The sequence below is a fragment of the Octodon degus genome, unplaced genomic scaffold (genome assembly GCF_000260255.1).
Source record: "Octodon degus isolate 3935 unplaced genomic scaffold, OctDeg1.0 scaffold00107, whole genome shotgun sequence".
NCBI lineage: Eukaryota > Metazoa > Chordata > Mammalia > Rodentia > Octodontidae > Octodon > Octodon degus.
Window position 1 is genome coordinate 5600050 of NW_004524683.1, and position 23266 is coordinate 5623315.

A 23266-nucleotide genomic window follows, 5' to 3' on the forward strand; every position below is an offset into this window, starting at 1 on the left:
TTTACTTGTTTTGTTTTCCTGGTCTGAAAATTTCTTTAGACTTTGAACATCCTTGTTCTGATTATGGAATTCTAAGTTGGCATTTATTTTCCTTTCCCCTTCTTTTGTTTTCATAGTGCAGTTGATGCTTGGTTTTACTATTTCTTCTTTGCACATGTCATTTTAAACTTTAACATTGACAAGTGTAGCTTAACTACAGAAAAGTGATAACATACATATTGCTGGGTGATTTTTGCCTAAGGGAAACATTTTTAACTACTACTCTATCAGGTTATAAAATCTAAAAGCTATCGTAATAGTCCTTCATGTAGCCCTTGAAATCTCAATCCACCTTCACCTCTAAGAGTAATTCAGGATCCTAATTTTAATGGAAATTACTTTCTCACTTTTTAATGTTATTATCCCCATGTGAGCATTTCCATTTGATTTTTTAAAAATAAAATATGCCCTTTAAGTTTCTAATATTCTATCTCTTACTTTACAACCATATTTTTCTCCTATGTTTTCATTAATTGAAAAAGATGGATCTTTTGTAATGTGGGACATCCCAGAAGATTTTGCTGCTATCATTTGTATGATTCTAAACATGTTACATTGTCTGCAATTTTTCTTTTAAATTGGGATTGGGATCTAGGGGCTAATCATACTCATTTTTATTTCAAAAGTCCTCTCCTGCCTTGTGTTCAGCCAGGATATGGTATCTGATCTCTCCCCACTTATTACCCCCTTATAATTTCATTGCTATGATACATTAAGCAGGCAGAAGCATACCAATGCAGACTTTTACCTTTCAAATAAAAGCCGTATCATTGAAAGCTGTTATTGTGTATTTTCTTTTTTTGGTTCCAGGGATTGAACTCAGGACCTTGTACTTGCCAGGCAAGCACCTATTCCACTGAGCTATCTCCCTGGCCTATTGTGTCTTTTTTTAAGACAAAAGATGTTAATGTCTGAGATGCTTTTTCTAAACTAAACCCTCAGTATTAGGTTTAATTGCAGTGTTGGTACTTTATGATAAGTAAGTTGGTTTTCAGTTAAAGTTTGGGATCTTGGCCTCTACAAAGCTCACTATCACTGGGCTGGATCATAAAAGATAAGTCTCTGTCATATTCTCTCTTAGATCATTTATTCTTAGAGAAGGCAATTGTCATGTCATGAGGTCACAGATACCTCTGTATATTTTCAGTATATTTTGTGAATATACCTTGTCTGACATGCTTTCTTTGAAGGCTGTTATTTTGTTGCTTCTTTACTCTTTTCTTCCTTCATAACTTTTATGAAATCTAACCCACCTATGATCCATCTTTGTGAATTTGTCACCTTCTGAATATTTAGAAAGAATATGATTTAGATTATCTTTAAAAGCATATCTCTGAGGGCCGGGGAGATAGCTCAGTAGAATAAATACTTGCCTGGCAAGCTCAAGGTCCTGAGTTCAATCCCTGGTACCACAGGAAAAAAAATTAAAAAACAAATCACAGTTCTGAGGGATGGCAATATAGCTCAGCTGACAAGTGCCTGCTTAGGCAAATGCAGGGATGGGTTCCATCCCCGGCACCACATGCCGCACGAGTCCATCCTGGACCCCGGTGCACCTGCAATCCCAGTGCTGGGAAGGCTGAAAACAGGTGAATCACTATGAGTCCAAGGTGTGTGGTCAGACACAAATACAGAAAAATTAAAAAAAAAAAATCACAGCTATTGCCGGGGAGATGGCTCAGTAGGATAAGCACTTGACTGGCAAACACAAGGATCTGAGATCAATCCCCGGTTCCGCCAAAAAAAAAAAAAAAATCACATCACAGGTATTTTTGGGTTTTTATCAGATATTTCAAAATATGCAGCTTAATGTCTATTTCCTGGCTTTCTTTCACTTCCCATTTAGATAATTCTTTTCATTTATTTGGTTTTCTGTTGAATTTGAATTCTGTTTCCAGGTTGCTTATACTCAGTGTAAACCTTTATTTTTAAAAACAATTTCAGTGTGTTAGTTTTGTGACCTAAAAGTTTCCAGACAACCCCAGAGCCTTTGGACTTTGCTGTAAACCTTGTCCTCACCACTATGGAAGTGTGAAGCCCTTTCTTGCTTGCACTTGTTGCTGTTGGATTGACCCACTGAATTGGTTTTGTTGTTGTTTCAAACTTAGCAGATTACAGATGCTCTATTTTTTTTTTTCTTTTTTGTAGCTACAAGGACATTGTTCCCATCTTCTCATATTTTGGGATTCATGGGACTATGTTGACACCATGATTTTCTTTTGGTATTGTAGTTAATTTTATATACCAATATAGTATACAATAATCCTAAATCATACAGCAAAATGGATGTTTACAAAGTGAAGCCATATGTGAACAGCATTTGGGTCAAAGATGTTACCTTACTAGTACAATAAAATGCTGTTTGTCTGTCATTAGGCTTCCCACCTTTCTAAAATATAACGAAATATAGTTTTGTGTGGATTTAACATTAAAAATCATGTACTTTTATATCTGATTTGTTTTACTGACCATTGTGTGTGTCACATAAATTTGTTTCATTTTTACTGCTGTGTAGTTGGAGTTGTAGTTTCCTATCCATCCCTCCATTGATGAACATACAGGCTACTTCTAGGATTTGCTATTATGAATTGTGATGCTATAAACAGATATGTAAGCATCACTGTGATATGATGTCTTTAACTCTTTTAGGAAGATGCCTAGAAGAGAAAAATGGGATTGAATGGAATTTCTAGTTTTAGTTTTTTGAGGAATCTCCATGCTGATTTCATAGTAGTTATACCAGTTCACATTTGCACCAAGTATGAACTAGGGTTTGTTTCTCCCTGTGGCCTCAATAGCAATGGTTGTTATTTGGTTTCTTGATGATGGAATTCTTTCTGGGGTAAGGTGGAATCTCAGTGGTGCCCATATTGGCAGTTTTTTTTTTTTCCTGTGTTTTAAAGGTTCCATTCATTATCATAAGTGTTCCATTGTTTTTTTGAGAAGTCTGCTGTTAGTCTTATTCTTGCTCCATTGACTATCCCTTACCCAGAATTATGGAGACAGAAGTATTTCAGACTATAGGCACTTTGGATTTTAGACTATTTGAATATACAGAATTAGGTGTTTTGGGGATGAGGTCTAAATCTAATCATGAAATTCACTTATTTTTATATCCACTTTATAAACATAGCCAGAAACTAATTTTAGATAATGAGTTTTATACAAAACAAATTTGTGTATGTGACACCATAGTTTGACTACAACCCGTTACATAGGCCAGGTTTGACACTTCTCACTCCTGAAATGCTTGCATTCAAAAGTTTCACGTTTTAGAGCATTTTGGACTATGGATTAGGGATACTCAACTTATAATACCTTTTATCTCTGGATTCTTTTCTAAGATTTTCTTACATCTTTTATTTAAAGATATGGATTTAAATATTAACCTAGCTCATCACATACTCAGAGCTTCTTGAGTCCCTAAACTACACCATATTAGTTTAAGAAATAGCATTCCACTGTATCTTTAAACATTCTTTATAAACATTCATTCATTCCTTATTTTTAAGCATTCAGTTGCATTTCCTAAACCTTTTGATTGTGTCTTCCAACTTTCTTGCACCATTTCCTGTGTTTATTCTGTCTACTTTAACTGTGACTTTTTACCGAGTTTCTCTCTGAGTTAACTATGTTCGTCTTCTACTAATTCCAATCTTGTTAAACCCATATACAGTCATATCTCAGGTCATAGAGCTTTGGTCTGCAAGCAATTTGGTTTTTAAGCAGAGGAATTTGGCAAAGTTTTGGTTTTGTTTACAAACTGCATCAGATGAGAAGTATGGCTGTGGCCTTCTTTCCCACATAAACAGAATGTGCACATCTTCTCCCAAACCGTAGTATGAATTAAGTTTGTGAATCAGGGTACCACTATATTACGCTCTTTATCTCAGTGATTATATTTTTAGATCTGAAGTGCCTCTTTTATTCATTTTAGTGTTGTAATTTTTTTTGAAATTTTTAAATTGTTTATTTTGTTCATCTTGTTATTCATCTCTATAGTAAGAAGCTTTGGAAATCAGCGACAAACTGATATATACCACATAATACTTCAATCAGTGACAAATTATTTTTCTCATTACCTTTATTGAAAATCAATAATTATATAGTATATTAAAAACTGTAGACAAATATTGAAATGTGAAAGATGCAAGATATAGACAGAATGAATTTTAGAGAAATTTTCTTAAAATAATACATAGCATGAGATTAATAATAGATTGTACATTGTAAATGAATTATTTACAAACTTAAATGAATATAACAATAAAAATTGTCCAAGATAAAAATGAGGAAGAAGGAATTTGCAGATAAGTCATTTAATAGTTCATTCTGTACTAAAATCAAGAAACTTATATTCATATAATTAAAGTTCTCAAGGTAGAAAGAGATAGGTAATACATATTTAAAGATTTAATATATCTGAATTTAGTTGAAATTATAGCACCAAATTTCCAAGAAAAATGAAACTTTTGCACAAGAAATTTGAATAAAATTATACCAAGATACACAAATATGAAATTGTCCAAAACTAATTGTTAAGAAAGAAATCCTTAAAGCATATGCATAAAAAATAGCTATGGAAAAACAAAATTAAATAGCATCTTACTCCACTTTAGAAAAAAAAAGAGCAAATGGGTAACACACTAGACTAATTAATTCAAAGGACTTAAAAAATATCTGCCCTTATTGAATTTTATACTTAGCAAACGTACCTTTGCCTATTTACTTACTAAAACTAAAATATTTTCCAGTTATACAGACTCAAAATATTCTAATACCTCCAGATGTATCATATAGATAATAACAAAGAGCATAATCCAGAAGGCAAGGGAAGTGGTTGTATGGTCCTGGATAAAGAATAAAGAGCTCTCAAAATGGTAGTTACACAGAACTATGTAAAATATATTAGATGAACCCATTTAAAAGGTCAGTGAAGATTTCTACAAAACAGTATCAATCTTATGTTGGGTTATATACATATTTTTTCATAAGTGTGTGTGTGTTTGTGTGTGTGTGTGTGTGTGTGTGTGTGTATAAAAGACAAGGAAGAACACACAAAGTTCTAGTATGTCATGCACATGGACAGTGTCCATGACACGTACTAGTGGCCAGGTATCACTTGTGAGACTGAGCTACTATTTCCTTGATATCCACCCTGTAGATCCAGACAGAATCATGACCCATAGGGTGCAGAAGTACATTTGTAAAGTATGCTGATGGAAATATTTTGCTGCTGTATACAAAAGAATAATTAAAAGATTGCTTTTGTATACCTCTTTTTCTCCTGTGTTTAGTTGTTTGCCCTATTTGTTGGGTTCTTTCCATTCTCATTCATGGATTTGTGGTCATTTTGATCCCTCCCTAGAATATATTTTAGTAGTCTATATATAGTTGGCTTTGTCATCATGAAATTCTTTAGTTGTTCTTTGTCATGGAAGTATTTCACTTCTCCATTATACTTGAAAGAGAGTTTTGCAGGATATATCAGTCTGGGCTGGAATTTGTTTTCTTGAAAGACTTGAAGTGCTTTGTTTCATGCTCTTCTTGACTTCATGGTTTGTGAAGAGAAATCTGCCATTATTCTGATGGGTTTTCCTTTAAATGTGATCCATTTCTTTTCTCTAGAGGTTTTTAGTATACTGTTCCTGTACTGAATTTCTGGGATCTTGATTATTATATGTCTGGGTGTGTTTTTAATTGGGTTGATGTTATTTGAAGTTCCACATGCTTCGGTTTCCTCAATGTCAGATTGTTTCCCCATTTTGGAAGTTTTCTGCTATTGCTTCTCTCCATATTCTTTTTATATCATTTGTATTGACTCCTCATTGATGCCTATCAGTCTTATGTTATTCATCTTTGCATCTTCTTGCAGATGTTGAATTATTTTTTTTCTGCATCCTAATTATTTTTAAGAGGACTTTTCTTACCTTTGCACTAGCTGCAACAATGTCTGAAAGTCTATTTTCACTTTCATTCAAATGGTTTTTTGCCAACTTATGATTGAGGCTTTAATTTCCTGTATATCACTTTGAATCTGCTTCATGCATTCTATTACTTTCCTATATTTCTCATTCAAGGATTCCATCATTTTTCTATTCTCTATTTTTTTTTATCAGTATCTTCTTTAGAAGCACTTAGTACTTTTTTCATTATAGTTATTTCTTTTTTTACTTTAGAAATTATTTCTGATCTGATTTCCTCTATACCTTTCTGCAGTTGTTTCTTTACTTTAGACACTATTATTTCAGAGATTTCAGGTGTGTGATTTCCAATATCTTCTATGCTATTGTCTCTTGCAGTTGTTCTGTGTGGACTTAGGGCCTGAGAATGCATTTTGCTCCTTCTCTGTGTCATTTTTGTATAGCACTGTCTTCTGACCTTTGATATAGAGCTTTGATAGAGTTATTACCTTAGCACCAGGTCCAGATCTACCAAGTTCAAACTTGTCCAGATAAGTGTGGCTTGGGTCTGGCTGCTGGGCTTCACTCCTTCCTGCTACAGCCATTGGAGGCAAACGCTCTATGCCATTCTGGCAAGATGTTCTGTTCCTGGATCAGCTGGGTGGGTCTTGCCTGTAGCCTCCCTGCAGGGAGTTCTGCTGCAGTGTTCCACACAGGGCCTGTCTGATAGAGGAAGTTCTACTCACACGCGGGCCTGGGCTCTGGGTCGAATGAGGATCTGGAGGGCCCCCGGTGATCTCACTCATATACCATGCCTGGGTCAAAAGAGGATCTGGTGGGCTCCAGGTAGACTCACACTCACACTCTGGGCCTTGGGCTCTGAGAGTTATGTAATAGTGGTTCCATAAGATTATGTTGTCTAGGAAGTCGTAGCCACCTATTTGTGGAAATACACTGTATTATGTTCTCAAAAGGATGAAATTTCCTGACAACACTTTTCTCATAATCTGACCCATGAAGTGATCCAAACTATACTTGAGTCCTCTTTAGTCTTTTTTAAAAAAATCAACTCTACATAATTATTCCTTGTTCTGTAGATTCACTGTTCACCAGTACAGCCTCTATTACAGAGACCAGTTTCTAGCTACTCTCTGGGTGTGGTGGTGCATGCCTGTGATCCCAGCACTCTGGGCAGCTGAGTCAGGAGGATCTCAGGTTTGAACCTATCTTTGGCAGCTTAGCAATTTAACAACACCTTACCTCAAAAATAGATTAGATAAGTAGATAGACAGACAGACAGACAGACAGACAGACAGACAGACAGACAGACAGACAGACAGATAAATGGCTGGGTATATAACTGAGTGTGAAGGCCCTGTTTAATGCACTGTACAGAAAAAGAATAAATAAATATGTCCTCAGTAGATTTGATACTTGCAAAAGGTTAAATGTTGGTTTAGCACTCCCCTTCAGGGCCTTCAGCTCACCTGCTTTGTGAAGAAAGTTTTTCTTTGTGATGAATGTTTGTCTTTTAAATACCATATGATTGTACTGAAAAGGAAATTAAAATTTGAGATGAAGCCTGCCAAGAGTGCCTGCCAAAATGAGAGGGACATGTTTGGAAAAGTCTGATAACAGGGCATTTCTTCCTTTGTGTAACCCATACTTTTTAAATTGATGACCTTACAATGTCACTTGAAATGTACTAGGACATTTCTGCCTTTGGGTAACCTGTGCTTTAACTGATGGCTTTACAATGTTACTTGAGATGTTTAAACTCCCTCAGCAACCATGATGTCACCCAACCCTCCAATCACAATGTGCCAAATCTTCCTTTGTATCTTCCCACTTGCCTTCCATAGAAAAGTCTCAAAACCCTACCAGCAAGGCTCTCTCTGACTCTTTAGAAGAGAGATACAAGTCAAGCTCAGCCGTGTACATAAACTGCCTCTTAAACTTTCTCTGCGCCATTGCTTCCCATGTTTGATCTGTTTTTTTCTGTAATAGTAGGATATGTTTTTAATTTTTTCAGACATTTTTAGGACTTTTTTTTTGTTCCAAATGCCTTCAGGGCAGGTTAAGCAGCCACTTAAAGAACTGAGCTAAAGGGCAGGCCCTCCCAAAATACATTGCCACAGTGAGTAAACAGATGAAAATTGTAGGTGAGCAACAGAATTTTTTTTTTTTTTTTTTTTTTGCGGAACCGGGTATTGAACTCAGGCCCCCCAACTTTTTCAGACATTTTTAAATTTGCCTGTTAGCCCCAAACCTGGTTCCACTTTATGTTTAGCAAATATTTTAACAAAATACTTTTGTACATTTGAGACTCTTGTCTTCAATTTTATCTCTCTAGCCTTTTATGATTCAGAAAAAAATCTGTTTTTCTATTTTCAGATATCAGTTACCTCTGTAGACAGGAGTGGATTTTTTTAGTCTGGTTGATTCAAATTGTCAAGTGTCTCTGCTTTGAGTGTCAATGCTCAAGTATCTGCGCTATGCAGGGCTTTATTTCTCATGTTCTCAAAGGCATCATGCTCCAGCAGTACTTCAGATGTTAAGCACTGTGAGGCAGGAAGATGGATTCTGCTTTTCAGGCATTTGTGGGTTGACTTTCTATCATCCAGTTCCAAGTAGCTTCATCAGTCAAGAGATGTCAAGATTCTGAAACTGACTTTCCAAGCCCTCATAGAATTTAAGTTTTATCTTTCTACCCTTAGCAAACATCAAAAGCTTTGCTGCTTTCTACAAAGTAACTCTTGCTCAATAATAACCCTTTCTCAGAATCTTCCCCTCCTTTAAGGAAAAAGGGAAGTGGAGATCCTATGTCCAGTATTGACAGATTCTCCCTTTTAATAGCTCTAGTCTTCGTTGTTTCTTTATATTATACTTACACGTAATTTAATTTATCAGAATTTTCTAGTTTTCAGCAAGAGCACTGATCTGCCATGAATTATTTCGTATAGTCCCCAAATAGTTAATTTGTGCCTTCATGTATTTCTTTTCATTGCTGCCATGTGTATAGTAACAAATTTATAAGCCCAAATTGGTGACCTTAGATTTCTGTAGATCAGAGGTCTGACACAGGCCTCACTGGGCTAAAATTAGCATGGTCAGTGGGGTTGTGATCTTTTACTCCTTTTTCCATTTCTAAAGGCAGCAGCACTGCATCTCCCTTACTCTTGGCACATCACCTTCAGGCTGGTAATTTCTCTGCTTTTAAAGAGCCTCTGTGATTCAGATCGACCCACTTAGATAATGCAAAGTAACTAGTCACTTCAGGATTCTAGCCTTAATTAAACCTGGAAAATCCTCTACTTCTGGGAATTAGGCCTGCATATCTTTGGAAGTTATTCTGCCAAGCACACTCTACTGCTAACAGCTTGCTACAGTTCTTTTATCCAAGTAGTTTTAGAATTTCTTTGTCTTTCATTTGGAGCAGTTTAAATTTACACACTTAATTGCAAATTTTCTTTGTTTCTGTGTAGCATTTTTGCTCTTTCTTAAATTTGTAACTTTATCTTCAGATTTTAGAAAGTATTATCTCTTACACTTACTTGTTTCTGTGTTTCCAAGGATTTCAGACTGTTGATTTGACTTGTTCTCCATATACCTTACATCACTACTTGGTTTGCTTTCTTCACTGTGGCCTAATACCTGATGGAATCACTGTAAAAGGGAGACTGGTGTATTTTTGCTCCCAGACTGTGGGGCGTTCGATCCATGGTTTGCTGGTCCCTTGCTTTTGGACCTGGGTGAGCCAGCCCACCCTGGAAAGGAGCGTGTGGTCAAATGAGCCGATTGCCTGATGGGCAACAAGCAGACAGAGGGAAAGGATGATGGACCACTATCCATGTGAGGCCACACACCTTAGGACCTAAGACCCCCCACTGGCCCCACCACCTTCCTACAGCACCAAGTTGAAAGCCAGTCCTTGAACATATGGACTTGGGGGAGGGCATTCCAAGCCATACTAGTGCAATATCGTGTGCTCTTTCAGTGTCATTACTGAATATTTTCTGATGAATATGTTTTACATTATTAATGTATTCCAACTAGTTACCTACCATTTTTTTCTCATTTTCAAAAGTAGAATTTATTTTTTGAGCAATATTAGGCTCACAGTAAATTTTTTTTTTCTTTTTTTTTTAAGGAAAGAAATTTTTATTTAGCTCACAGTTACTGGAGGTTTCAGTCCATCCTTGGCTGGCTCCAAGGCAGAGCAGCCTGGAGCAGAGAGCAAAGCGGAAGGCCCTCAGCTCTGGTAGCAGCTAGCCTCTTTCCCCAACTCACATTGTAATGCAAATTACCTGCCCTAGAGCAAGTGCAGCATCCACACCCACAAAATCAATCACAAATTCCAGAAGCCACCCCATGACTGCAGGAGGCGTTGTGGGGGACACATGTACACAAACCATGACACCTTGTATTGTTGTAAAGGTCTCCTCACTAGTCTGTCTTCCTCAGTCCTGCTCCCTGCAGTACTCTGCATATTCCTATTACATGTTCTTCATTACTCTAACTATGTTGTTCTTCCATTCACCATTGTTTCTAGAAGCAGCCTTAAAACTTTTAGGTTAGTAGGGGAAGCTCTTTTTTATATTAATTTTATTGCAAAAGAAGTAGCAATGAGAGTTTCAAAACAGGTTAGTAGGACAGTTACAATAGTTAATACATTGCATATTGTTGTCTTTGTAGTAGTTATTCATAGTACAAGATGTAGACATGATATCTTGTCTAAACACTATTAGTTCAAAACTTTCTTCTCATTAAACTAAGAGAAAGTAGCAGTAACAGTAAATTTGAATGAACAGTGATAGAAATCTTTTCATGAATTGAAGTTCTTAATGAAGTATAATTCAATGGATTAGTATTTGGTTAGTATTTTCTTTCTGATATTTTCTTAACGCCATATTAGGAAAACTTAAGCTACTCACTGTTCTGAAGGTATGATCCTATCTGTAAACTATTTTATCCTTTTCCCTTTTACATTCAATTGGCAGTGCATCTGAATTGATCCTTACACATACAGAGAATTGAATCAAGGTTAATTTTTTCACCTATCAGTATCCCATACCACATTGTTCAAACAGACTTCTTCCCACTGATGCTTTAACATGGAAATGCCCTGCACTGCCTGTTACATCATTTTGGGTTTCAAAACAGTTCTCACTGTAAGTGACAGCAGAGGGCATGTTTACCTGGTTTGCCATCCAAGAAGAAAACATTTTATAATTCAACATTAAGTATGGTGCTTGCTAGAGACATTTTGGGGTAATAATTGTCAAATTATAGATCTTTGAATTCCTTACTAAGAGTCTTTTTAATATTTTATCTTAAATATATGACATATATTGAGGTAATCATCTGTATTTTCTCCTTTAATAATGTGAATTGCTAGATTTTCAAGTGTTAGCTAGCCCGCTTTGCGTCCTAGGAATAACATCCCTTGAAGTTAGATGGCTACTGGTTTAAATGGGCTAGAGCTAGGCCTCCGATTATTTTTATGTGTATTTATTATATTGATTTGAATGTAGATTTCTCCTTGCAACATTCCACTTGTGTTTCATAAAAATGAACTGAGACCCCGGTTCTGCCAAAAGAAAAAAAAATGAATTGAGAAATATTCCACCTGTTCTGAAGGGAGTCTGTGCAAGATTACTTATTTCTTAAAAGTTTGTACAAATCCATCCTCATAGCATAGTTTTTAATAATGAATTTAATTACTTTAATATCTGATATTTACATTTCTAATGTCTTATATTACTTTGTTCAGTTGAATTTTGCTAAATATTTTTCTGTTTCATTGGTATCACACTGAATGACAAAGAATTTTACAGGATCTTTATATTCCTTTAAACAACTATATGGTATCAAATGTCATTTTCAATTCTGATCATAGTAATTCAACTTAAATTTTGCTTTGCCTACTCCACTTTTTAGCTAAGAGCTTATTTATTTTATCTATCTTTTTAAGAAACTATGACATCTTTTTGTTTACTTAGAGCAAGTCTTTTTCTATTAAATTAACTTATGCTGATAATTTTGCATTCTTTTTTCTGTAGGTTTTTTAAATAGAGGATTAATAGATGCCTTTTTTTCCTAGCCTGTACATTTTACAATATTATTTTTTCTATACTGTTTTAGGTATGTCTCATTGTTTCTATGTTGTGTTTTTATTACAAGTTACTTTAAAATGTTTTTTGATTTCCATTCTGATATCTTCATTGACTTCATAGTAATTTAGAAATATATTTCTTAACTTGCACTTAATTGTGTATTCTCTTATCTTTTGTTTCTTTATAACTTAAGTTCTTTTCAGCTAGTTGAAAGGTCTTGTCAAGTACTTTGTTATTTGTGATTTATTAACATGTCCCTAAGGCCCAGAAAATAACCAGTTTTAATAATTCTGTTGTGTGTACTTGTATCTCATAGATCTCTGTCATTACATGGTACAGCATTTGTATAAATCTTAGTTTATAACATTTATTAGATATTATTCAGATCTTATGTATATTCACAGTAAACACTACAAAAATTTTGTGTATTATTTATCCCTTTCCCTTCATCTATGAAATATTCTAGATTGCCATAGCTGAGCACTGTGTTTATTTGAATCCTTGAGATAGTAAAAACAAAGCTACCTATTCACATAAAAGCCTTATTAAATTATATTTAGGTATTTATTCATGTTATACATTTCAATGATTAATATACTGAAAATATTAATCAAGAGCACATCTAATATCAAAACAGTTTTATAACTGCAGAAGACATCTAAAAAGTTCAGTATCACTCTCCCCTACATCACTTCTCTTTCTAGGCAACCATCAACTTAATTTCTATCGATGGTTGTTCAAATGTCATATAAATGATACTATGTATGTGATCTTTGTGAATAGACTATATGTATAGTATAGTGTTTTGAAAACTTGTCCATGTTGTATCATTTTATCCCATTGTATAAGGCAGAATAAAGTTGGAGTTTCTTCAAAGATCATTGCTAGGGAATTGGCATTATTTGACTTATCTGGAGATTACCTAGGACAACCCATTTAAAATGTTATCTTTTTTTGCCAACATAAGTCAAAGCTTTCCCAGTGCAAAATATTTATACTAGAGACATATGTTGAAAATAATTATAGGCAGTTGTTTAATTTTATGAAGTCTGAAATGATAGGAGCAATTGGATAAACAATAAAATAATCAGAAGCTTAAAAGGAATAAGGCTGGCTATATCTACAGGTGCTTTGCAGAGCTCCTTCATTTATTCCTAGGATTTTAGAGGGTGACACATGATTATAGGACTGTATATATCCCAGGGCCTTGCACATGAAGACCCTACACATTCAATTCTGGCCAAGTTAATATTCTGAATGAGCAAGGAGTTAAAATTTAGACTGAGTATTGGAAGAGTACCCCATAACACCACAGATCTACTTAGGAATCACTGGAGGACTTAAGAATTCATGGGAATGTGCATCTCCAGTTATTACCTAACTAGTAACAGACTCTTGGCTGACAAAATAGGTGTCGGGGGACCACCCACCAAAATGAACACAGACTTTACAGAATTAGCCCCCAAAATCATGAGCAGAGTTCTGCAAACAATAAAACAATGGAAATAGAGATGTTAAAAAGATGTTGATAGAAACTGTCTCTGTGGTTCTCCGGAAACTAGATATAACCACTAACCATAAATAACCAGAGAAACTATATTCCAGAACTGTAGGAGAAATTAACAAAGTCAGAAAATACATCAGTAAATCTGTACTATAAGACGTACTAAAAGAGTCTTTTAGGAGAAAATAAAAGAACTGTAAATAATAACTCATATTTATGGGGAATGATTCAATATATAGTGTTTTTAATTTAAAAAATAATTATAGCAGCAGACATATATTAATCCCCCTTCAAAATACTGCCCCTCACTTTGAACACACATATCCCATGATGTGTTTTTGCCATTTTCTGAAGAAGTTCTAGAACATCTTTGTTGAGCTGTTGTGTTTGCCTCAGAGCTTGAGAGAATACATTTAAAACATGATTAACTATAGTTTGTCCATGCAAAATAAACTTCAGAGTCACATGCACAGATAAGTTGAAGGTAAAAGGAAAGAAAAAGATGTACCATTCAAACAGCATAAGAAAGCTAGAGTGGATAAACAACTATGAACAAAAGACTTCAAGAGATACAATGATAAGAGGGTCAAGCCATCAGCAATAGATGACCATTACATACTTATGTACCTAAAAAGGCCCCCAATAGAAGAAGGAAAGACAGAGGAAGAAATAGACTATTCAACATAATAGTTGGAGACTTCAATATACTAAGTTCAACAATGGATAGAACGGGAGATTAACAAGAAAAATACCTGATACCAAGATATATCAGGGACTGTGAGATATGCCAGCAGACTAAGCACCTGCTCTGGCAAGCACAGGGACCAGGATTCCGTCTCTAGTCCTGCATGCTACTCTGGCCCTGCCCCCGGGGCATGCTGAGTGTGTGAAGGTGTCCAGGTATGGTGGCACAAGCCTATAATCCCAGCACCAGGGAGACTGAAAACAGCAGGACCACCATAAATCCAGCTGTGTATTGAGACCCTGTACCAAATACATAAATGAAAAGAACGTGTCATACTATAAAATCCACAGATTTCAACAGACAATTTGAGACATGCAGTGGAGAAAGCAACACCAACACACAGTTAATAGCTTATAAAAATGTATATTTCTTGCTTTTTTGCTGTTAATATAACTTGAACTTTTAAATGTAATCTGGCAAGGAAGGACTCACAAGAAGCTATGTTTTAGGGGAGAAGTGGAGGAAGTTCACCCCATGAGATCCTAGGTTTAGATGGTATCAGTGCTCTCAGTGAGTAGTTTTATTGATTGTGTTCTCACTTCCTCTTAAGTAAGCTATGTTGTTTAGTTATTTCCTTTACCATAACATACACTTTCATTGTAGCCCTTGACATATCTGTGGTTTTCATAGGGGTAGTACTCTGCTTTTTTTGACTTCTTGGACTGGATAAAAATGTACAGCCTACAGCTTTATGCCAGGCAAAATAAAACTCTAAAGGAAAGTTTCAAAATAAAAAAACAAATACCATTCACACACTAACTAAAAGAAAGTTGCCTTACTTGTATTAATCATAGATCAAAAAACTTGAGAGAGGAAAAAAAGCAATAGAAATAAAGGGAATTAATTTATAATGAGAAAACCTAGGAACTGGAACAATTCTAAATTTGTATGGACATTTTATGTGATTTTTTTATTGCTCATATTTTTACAGTGTAAATACCCTCTTCATAGTAGTAAGTCATCAACAAATTTAAAAATCACTTTTCATTTATAATCTCTGTTCAGTTTTAATGTAAGTGAACTCCTTATAAATACTAATCTTTATTTGGGTATGCTAGTTCCTTTTGTTATTCTCTTCATTTTTGTTCTTATGACTAAGAAACTAAGGGTATTGACTAAGTAATTGAGAAAGATATTTGATAATGTATTACATCAGATTACTATGCATATGAACTTACTGTAAATGTTACAACTCACACAGAAAATGTCTATGTGATACAACTCACATAGAAACAGCTCAGGATTCTGCTTCTTGTGCCCTGTGTAAGCTGGCTGTAGTGGTGCACACCTGTAATCCTGGCACTCAGAGGCTAGGGCTGAGGAGGATCACTGGTTCAAGGCGATCCTCGACTATATGAAGAGACCCTGTCTCAGAAAACTAGAGGAACATAAAAGAATCTATATCTGTTATGTGTCTTTCAGAAGTTAGTAATAGGTTGCCCCTTCAAGGGAGTAGCTGTTAATTTTCATGCCAATTAACTTTCATTGTTGCCTTTTCTGGCTTGTTGTTGCATTTTGGCTTTAAATCACAGCTATATACTTGCATCTACATAGTTTTCTTAAATACTTAAGCCCCAGAATGTAAATATAGTCTTTTAGGAGTTCATGTAACAATATGGAAGATGTTATTAATTTGCATATCTTGACATTCATTTCCATTCATTTGTTAACTCAAGAAATATCTGCTATATGCCTAGTCTTCGGTAAGCAGTGTTAGTGAAATTATAATAATGCTATGTAATTCTGTTCAAGAGGATAAGACATTTTCTTTTGTTTAATTTCTTTAAAGATATATAAGCATTTGACTTGATATTCTATAGTACAGAAGAAGAGTATTTCCCACAAAAACATAAGCTTCATATTTTTGAAAGCTATGAAAAAGTGAATTAATGGAAGTTTTTAAATTTTTAAGGATGACAGAGACCCAGAGAAAGACGACGAACTGGAATTGAAAAGAGGTCTTCTGTACAGAGACTGTGCCTATGACAGTGACCCTGAGTACAGGTACGAGTTGGCCTATGCTGTGCATTGATCTTTTCTCAAACTGGTGTACAAATAACCTGGTTGGTTTTTTTTTTAATAACCTGGTTTTTAACCTGATAACTTTATGAGAAACTTTAACCCAAAAAGATACTTAATAATTTTTAATGTGTGCATTGTAAAGCTTTTTACGTAATTGGTGGTAATGCTTTTCATCCTGTTTAAGATTTTATTTGGCAGCCCTATAAATGCACATATTTTACTTTTCATTTATTCTAATTTAAAAATTAGTTTTCATAATTTTAGACTGTGACTAAACCTTTCTTTAAATATAAGCAAATCCTGTCCTTCCCACTTAAAATTTTAGAAATATTCATAGTGATATTTTCGCAAATTTACACTAGTAAATTCCATGAAGACTTGAATTCCCTGTGTCAGTGAATTTCAGAATTAAAAACTTTAAGTTGTGAGCACATGTAGTCAAAGTTTCTCTAGATCTTTCCATGCTATACTACTGATTACTATGTGGCTTTTGACTTTCTGAGATTCCAGAAAAACACATATAAGAACTCAAAATAATGGAATATATCTTATTTCTAACTTGGGTTTTACATCCAAATCTCTGATCTTTCCATGGTAAGCTATATTGGGCCATCTGGGAACATATAAGGGTATCTTCTTTTCCCTGTATTCATAAATAAATGTGAGTGTCAGTTCCTTTCCCAAAATTACTGCCTCCTAAGAAAGAGGAAAATTGGGCCTCTCATGTAAATTGTGTAATACAGATTAATTTGAAGGAGAAACACTCCACAGAGGAAATGAAATTTCAAAGAACATATGCCTCAATGACTTTTTTAATTCTTTGTTGTTAATCTTAAACTGCTATTCCCTAGATTGTCATATGAATTACTACAACTTGAGATGCACAATCCATATAAATAATTATGATTTGATTGAGGAGAGTAGAGTTGATATAGGAATGGGTCTAATTTTCATGCCACTTTCTATCCAAAGTGGCCCTATGCTGCATCCTAATCGACATTATGTCAAGCTTTGAGGATGTTCACATGCTCACAGAAAGACTCCATGTCTTTCTCTATGGCCATTTTAATTGTGTGTGTATGTTAGATTGATATCAAGCCATGTAAACTGTCTTCGTGGATACGTAACTCCAGGAGTTCATATTCTACAGCTGATGATAGAAGTGATGCCATAGGACTGATAAGCAGGGAAAGTAAATTATCTATATGAAGACTCTAAGTATGTGTCATAGTCACAGGAAATATAGTTTTATATGTCACAAATTTCATAATCTCTAACAGACTTGAGATATCTAATTTATAGCAGGTGCTTTATTAAAACAGGTAAATATTTATATAAAAATAAAAATCTAGGGGCTGGAGAGATGGCTCAGTGGTCTAAAGCACCTACTTGGAACAAGCTTGGCAAAGCACAGGGACCGCGGTTCAATCCCCCAGCACCACATGCCAGTCCGCCCATCCCCTGGTGGGCTGAGCTGGCCACACACTAAATAAATAAATGTTTAAAAAAAAATCTATGAAGAAATGAACATCTTTCTCTAGAAAGTGATCTAGTAAACCCAGAAATTAATGTTCATGAGTATAATTATAACTTTGGTATGTTCATAAGTGTATTATCAATCCTTCAGAAAGTATTGCCTCTTCCCTACTAGCATTATACCAAGACTGGTCCTGATGTATTTTAATAAATATCTGTATTGGTTTTATTTGTAGACTCTCCAAACTGTAATGGATCCCTATTCAAATTCAGGTGGTTCTATGTCATTTCCATTTTTCATAAACATAATCATCCTAATTTTCTCACCCACAGGGGATACAAAAGAATATGGCATAGTAGAAAGGGCTTTAGACCTACAGATAAGATTCCCTTTCTTTTTCTGTCACTAGCTAAGTGGTCATAGCTAAGTCACTTAATTTCGCCAAGTCTTAATTTCCACATCCTACCCACTTGAAAGTTTGGGATATTGATTGATTATATATGTGTAAAATATGTAATTTAATACCTCTTATTTAATGACTTCTATGTTTCAGATAAGTACTGTACTATACACTTCACATGTGTATTATTTAACTTTGGAAACAATCCTACAAAAATGTAATTCAGGAAGCTGGGATTCTAGATAATTAAACTTTACCCAACGTTCTGCAGCTAAGAAAGGGTTCAGTTCCAGGTATACTGGATTTAGAGGCTATCTCAGTTACTCTTCTCTTGTTGCTGGGACAAAATACCCAACACCCAATGCCCAAAATTAAGGAAGGAAAAGTTTATTTAGCCCAGTTACTGGAGGTTTCAGTCCATAATCAACTGGCTCCAAGGCGGACTGGCACATTGCAGAAAGCATGGCAGCAATAAAGAGCAGAGAGGAAAGGCAGTGGCAGCAGCTCAGACAGCTAGCCAGCCTCTCTCCCTTCCTTACATTGTAATGCAAACCACCTGCCTCAAGTGAGTGCAGCACCCATATCCACAGTAATAAATCACAAACTCCAGAAGCAGCCCTCTGACTACATGAGGCTTTGAGGGGACACCTAGACACAAACCGTATGGAGGCCATATGTTCTTTGCCCACCATACCAGATCCTCTGTGCTTTGCATTCACCATGTTACACCTGTCTCACTTCTCTGAATTTCATTTTAACTTTAACACAAAATTCCATTCTATTGTGCTATAACTGCTTCACATCAGTCATTCTACTTCCCCCAGCAGAATCAATCTTCAAAGGTGCAAACTAATTGAATTATATTTCTAAGAGCTCCAACAAAAAAATCACATACCCATAAAGTACTCCATAAATACATGATTTAGATAATACTGCCTCTAGTTTGTTTTCACCATTGCTTTAAACTTTTTGTGTCCTTTTTTATAGCTCATTTCAGCGGCCACGTGGTAATCTCCATTTAGATGATGGTGAATACTGGTCCAACAGGGAAGCCTCTTATAAGGGAAAATCCCACCGACCCATCTTTGAGAACAGCATGGAGAAGATGTACAGGAACTTATACAAAAAGGCCTGTGGTTCTGTTTCTCACACACAGGAAACCTTCTAAGATCATCCATGATAAACTATATGAGTGTCCATGTCAACCTCTTAATGAAAACGTTTGATGTGATCAATATCTGCATTCCTTTTTTAAAAAATAGGTGGCTCATTTAAGTAGTAAGTAATCATTTCTTACTGCAAGTGGTAGATTATCATAAGTTTTTATTACAGAAGAATGTGCTGTGTTTCCAGTGTCAAAACTCCGCAATACAATCCCAACTGCCAGTCTGTGACAAGGATGTTCCGTCATATATGTCTCATGTCACCATCTACAAATTGAAGAACAAATTCTCTAGAAATAGTCTTCTGCTTTACTTTGTGATTTTCTTTTCAATTGCTTGGCTGGTGATTTTATATGGGTAAGGTATAATTAGTATTAACTTCCTTTTCTTGATAATGAGCAAAAAAGATATACTATTGAGAAGTGAATTTCCCAAGAGTTCAACCCGTTTTCACTGTGTTTTCTACTTTTCTCTCCCTCAGAAAAGGCCATCTGTATTTCTTAGCTGAAAATAGCTTTCTTATTAAGCCTTTCATTTTGACTATAATACAAGCATTCACTCCTTCTCAGGAAGAACTGCTGGAGTTACCTGAAATGCAGAACCGTTAGCTATGAATAGCCATGCCTATGAATGATCCAAATGTGAATACCTTTTTTTTTTCTTTAAAGAATTCTTCACATGTTTTTCTTCTAAGGCCATACCTTTTGGTACTGGACAATGAAAATATCTTTTGTTAGTAAGCATATAAAAATTGAAAAAAAGAATAAGGGAATTACATTATAATTTAACCTGTGACATTATCACAGATATAAGGCTCGAGAAAGTAGGAAGCTAACGTTAAAATACACTTGGATCCACAGAAGAATAAAATAATAGAATGGAATGCTTTTTTTGTAGGCTTTGAAAAATCTGATAAAATTAGTTCTTTCTTCCTTACACCATTGCCTGTGAAGACAGTGACACTTATAGGTATAAAGGAATGAGAGCATATTTACCAAAGTATGAGGAAGAGAAAACCAGAAATAAATGAAGTTTGCTTAGAACCTTGAAGAGTTGACTACAAGATAGTATTTTATCATTGACTCCATCATTGGTTAACTCTACAGTTACAAGTTAAAAAAAATAAATGGACTTGTACTCACGTAAACCAAAATTAAATGTAAAATGCATTGCATTGTGTTAGGAAATACAATGAAAGACCACTTCAGTTTCATATTAAGAATGTTTAGGGCGCCAGGGAGTTAGCTCAGTAGAATAAGCACATGCCTGGCAAGGGCAAGGGCCTGAGTTCAATCCCCAGTTCCACAAAAAAAAAAAAAAAAGTGTTTAGGCATGAGAGTCTTCGATAGAGAATGAGAAATAGGAGCTAGAGTCCTGGGCACTAGCCCCATCTCTTCCATTTCCTAGATGAATTTCCTTAGTTATCTGGTCTGATTTTCTTCAGCCATCAAAGGAAGCAAACAAACTCCTAAGCCATAATCTATGTACCAGGACCACTGATCTAGGAGGTCATTGTAGGAATATAGACATAATTTTTGTATTGATCTTGTAAATTTAGGAAAGTCTATACAGAATACACAGTTACACACATCTCCACACCTCTTAGAGAATCATAAGTAGGATGACTGGAATGAAAAGCAATGATATAAAGGTGGGAACAACACTTACAACCTGGGAGAGTCTGGCAAATTAGGACCAAGTGTATCTGCACTGGCTTGTTAAAGGTTTTAAGAAATCATGGTATAAACCTATTCTGGTAGCTAATAAAGAGTTTGGCACAGAATTGATAGACACCACTCCTTCTTCTCTCAACTGCCCACCTCCCCCACCCAAAATGCCATTCTCAGCTACCTGTGGACACCTACTGAGGAGGTGCAGGACCATGTGATCACTGCGTTGCCCTCTGGCTGAGGCTTATGAGATGACGTTCTGTGCAGTAAGCTTTTGAGGGTTATTAAACAATGCTTTTCAAAAAAAAGGTTATCTCCATTGAAAATTAGTGTGTTTCTATAGGAAATTTTTTATAAGAAAATTTTTAAAAATTCTTTATTTAAATTTTGCTATTGGTGAAACCAACTATGTCCATCCTGGAAAATTCTTACAGAAAGTCTCCTAAGTAAATAAGCACCACAGAAATTACTTGTTGCATCTATGTCTGTCATTACCTAGGACAACAGCCATGAAAAGTAAGGAAAAAGAGAAGAGAGGACTGGGGAGATAGTTCAGTAGCATAACTGCCTGCCTGGCCATTGCAAGGTCTTAAGTTCAGTCATGGTACCAAAAAAGAAAAAGAGTTTCAGAAACTAACACTCTGAAAGAAATCTTTTTCTATGGATTAAATTTAACATCCCTGTGAAGGATGGAGCAAATCCCCAGGCATATAACATCTTTGATAAATGTGCGATCATCCCCTTTTTGGGGAAAAGATTGATCATTGTCCAGTTACTTTGAGTTCTTATATTGTATTATCTTTAAAAAGTGAAACCTGTATTAATAGTTATATTTTCTAATTCATAGAAGCAGAAAGGTGCAAATGTTTATTCTCTTATCACTTTTCCTGTATTTACCATAAACCTAATAACCATTGGACTTAATAAGAAAGATAGTTATTTTTCTTCCTTTCAATGTATTTTTCTTTACATAAACAAACAGGAATTTTAGTAAAGAAAATATTAAATGTAACAAAGAAGGATGTACTACTGGATTGGGTCTTCCTTGCTTCTATTACAAGTTATATAACCTTGTCTTTTATCCCTCTTGAAGCTCACATAAAGTAGATGAAGGGATTAATTTGAAATGATCTTTTAACATTCCAACTTTTTTACAGTTGTATAATTAATGCAGATAGTCAGGCAGTCATGGATAGAACAGTTGTGATTTAATTTCAGAGATTAAGCTCCTGATTAAAAATTAGGTACAAGGGAGAATTTTCATCATTGTTTATTTGCTAGCAACAGCTCCATTGAGATATAATTAATTTTATAAAAGTATATAGTTAACTAGTTTTTTTCTGTATTGAGTTATACACCCACTAGCTAATTATAAAACATGTATCACTGCAAATAAATCCTAAACCTATTAGCAGTCAGTTCCTATTACCCACTGTTTTTAATTCCTCTAAAGAACTAGACTTCTTTCTCTCTCTGTTCTGGACATATTATGTAAGTGGAATAATATAATAAGTGACCTGTTGTGTCTATCTTCTTTCATTTAGCATAATTAATATTTCCCAGTTTATCTACCTTACATTGTATTGCATATTTTTTTTAATTACTAAATCATTTTATGAGTCTACTACATCCTACTTCTCCATTCGTTGATAGACATTTGATATATTTATTTCCACTTTGGGGGCTTTATTAAATATTGATACAAACTTTCATATATTTGCACGTAGAAATAACAGTTCCATTTCTTGAGCATATACCTAGGAGTTCAATTGTTTTGTCATATGTCCATGGTAGCCTACTCTCTTGAGGAACACATTAGTTTTTGCCGCTTAGGACCTCAAAAGCCCTCCGTGCTGTCATGGATCACACATGGATTTTGCTACAGATAGTTTCCACTTTTGTAGATCCACAGTACCTAGACTACTGCCCACCCTTACTGGCGCTACTTTAGCAAGTGCCACTGTGGACATTTTGGCACCAGTTTCTAGTGTAATTGGTAAAGGTATGCTTGAAACTGCCACTGACCACATCAGCATTCACAGATTTAGCCATCTCATAGGCCTATAAAGATGTCTTGTGGCTACATGCATACACACAGATGTTCCAGGCAGTTTCCATAGTGCATGCAAGTACTGCTGCATCATTGAATACATGTGTGCACCAAGCTGTCACCATTGCACATATACCTATTGCTGGATGTGTACACGCTGCTGTATGCACCACTGCA

The 23266-nt window shown here is 35.2% G+C and overlaps 1 protein-coding gene across 2 annotated transcripts in view; it reads left to right on the forward strand.

The window, feature by feature from the left end:
* The window catches only part of Spata6 (spermatogenesis associated 6), a 123003-nt gene extending 101399 nt beyond the window's left edge, over nucleotides 1-21604 (forward strand). For both annotated transcript variants that reach the window (XM_004639150.2, XM_012516475.2), the window contains exons 12-13: nucleotides 16220-16311; nucleotides 19194-21604. In XM_004639150.2, coding sequence (XP_004639207.1) covers nucleotides 16220-16311; nucleotides 19194-19374 — 273 coding nt within the window. In that variant the 3' untranslated portion in view covers nucleotides 19375-21604. The remainder of the gene's footprint in view (nucleotides 1-16219; nucleotides 16312-19193) is intronic.
* Nucleotides 21605-23266: the final 1662 nt, after the last annotated feature.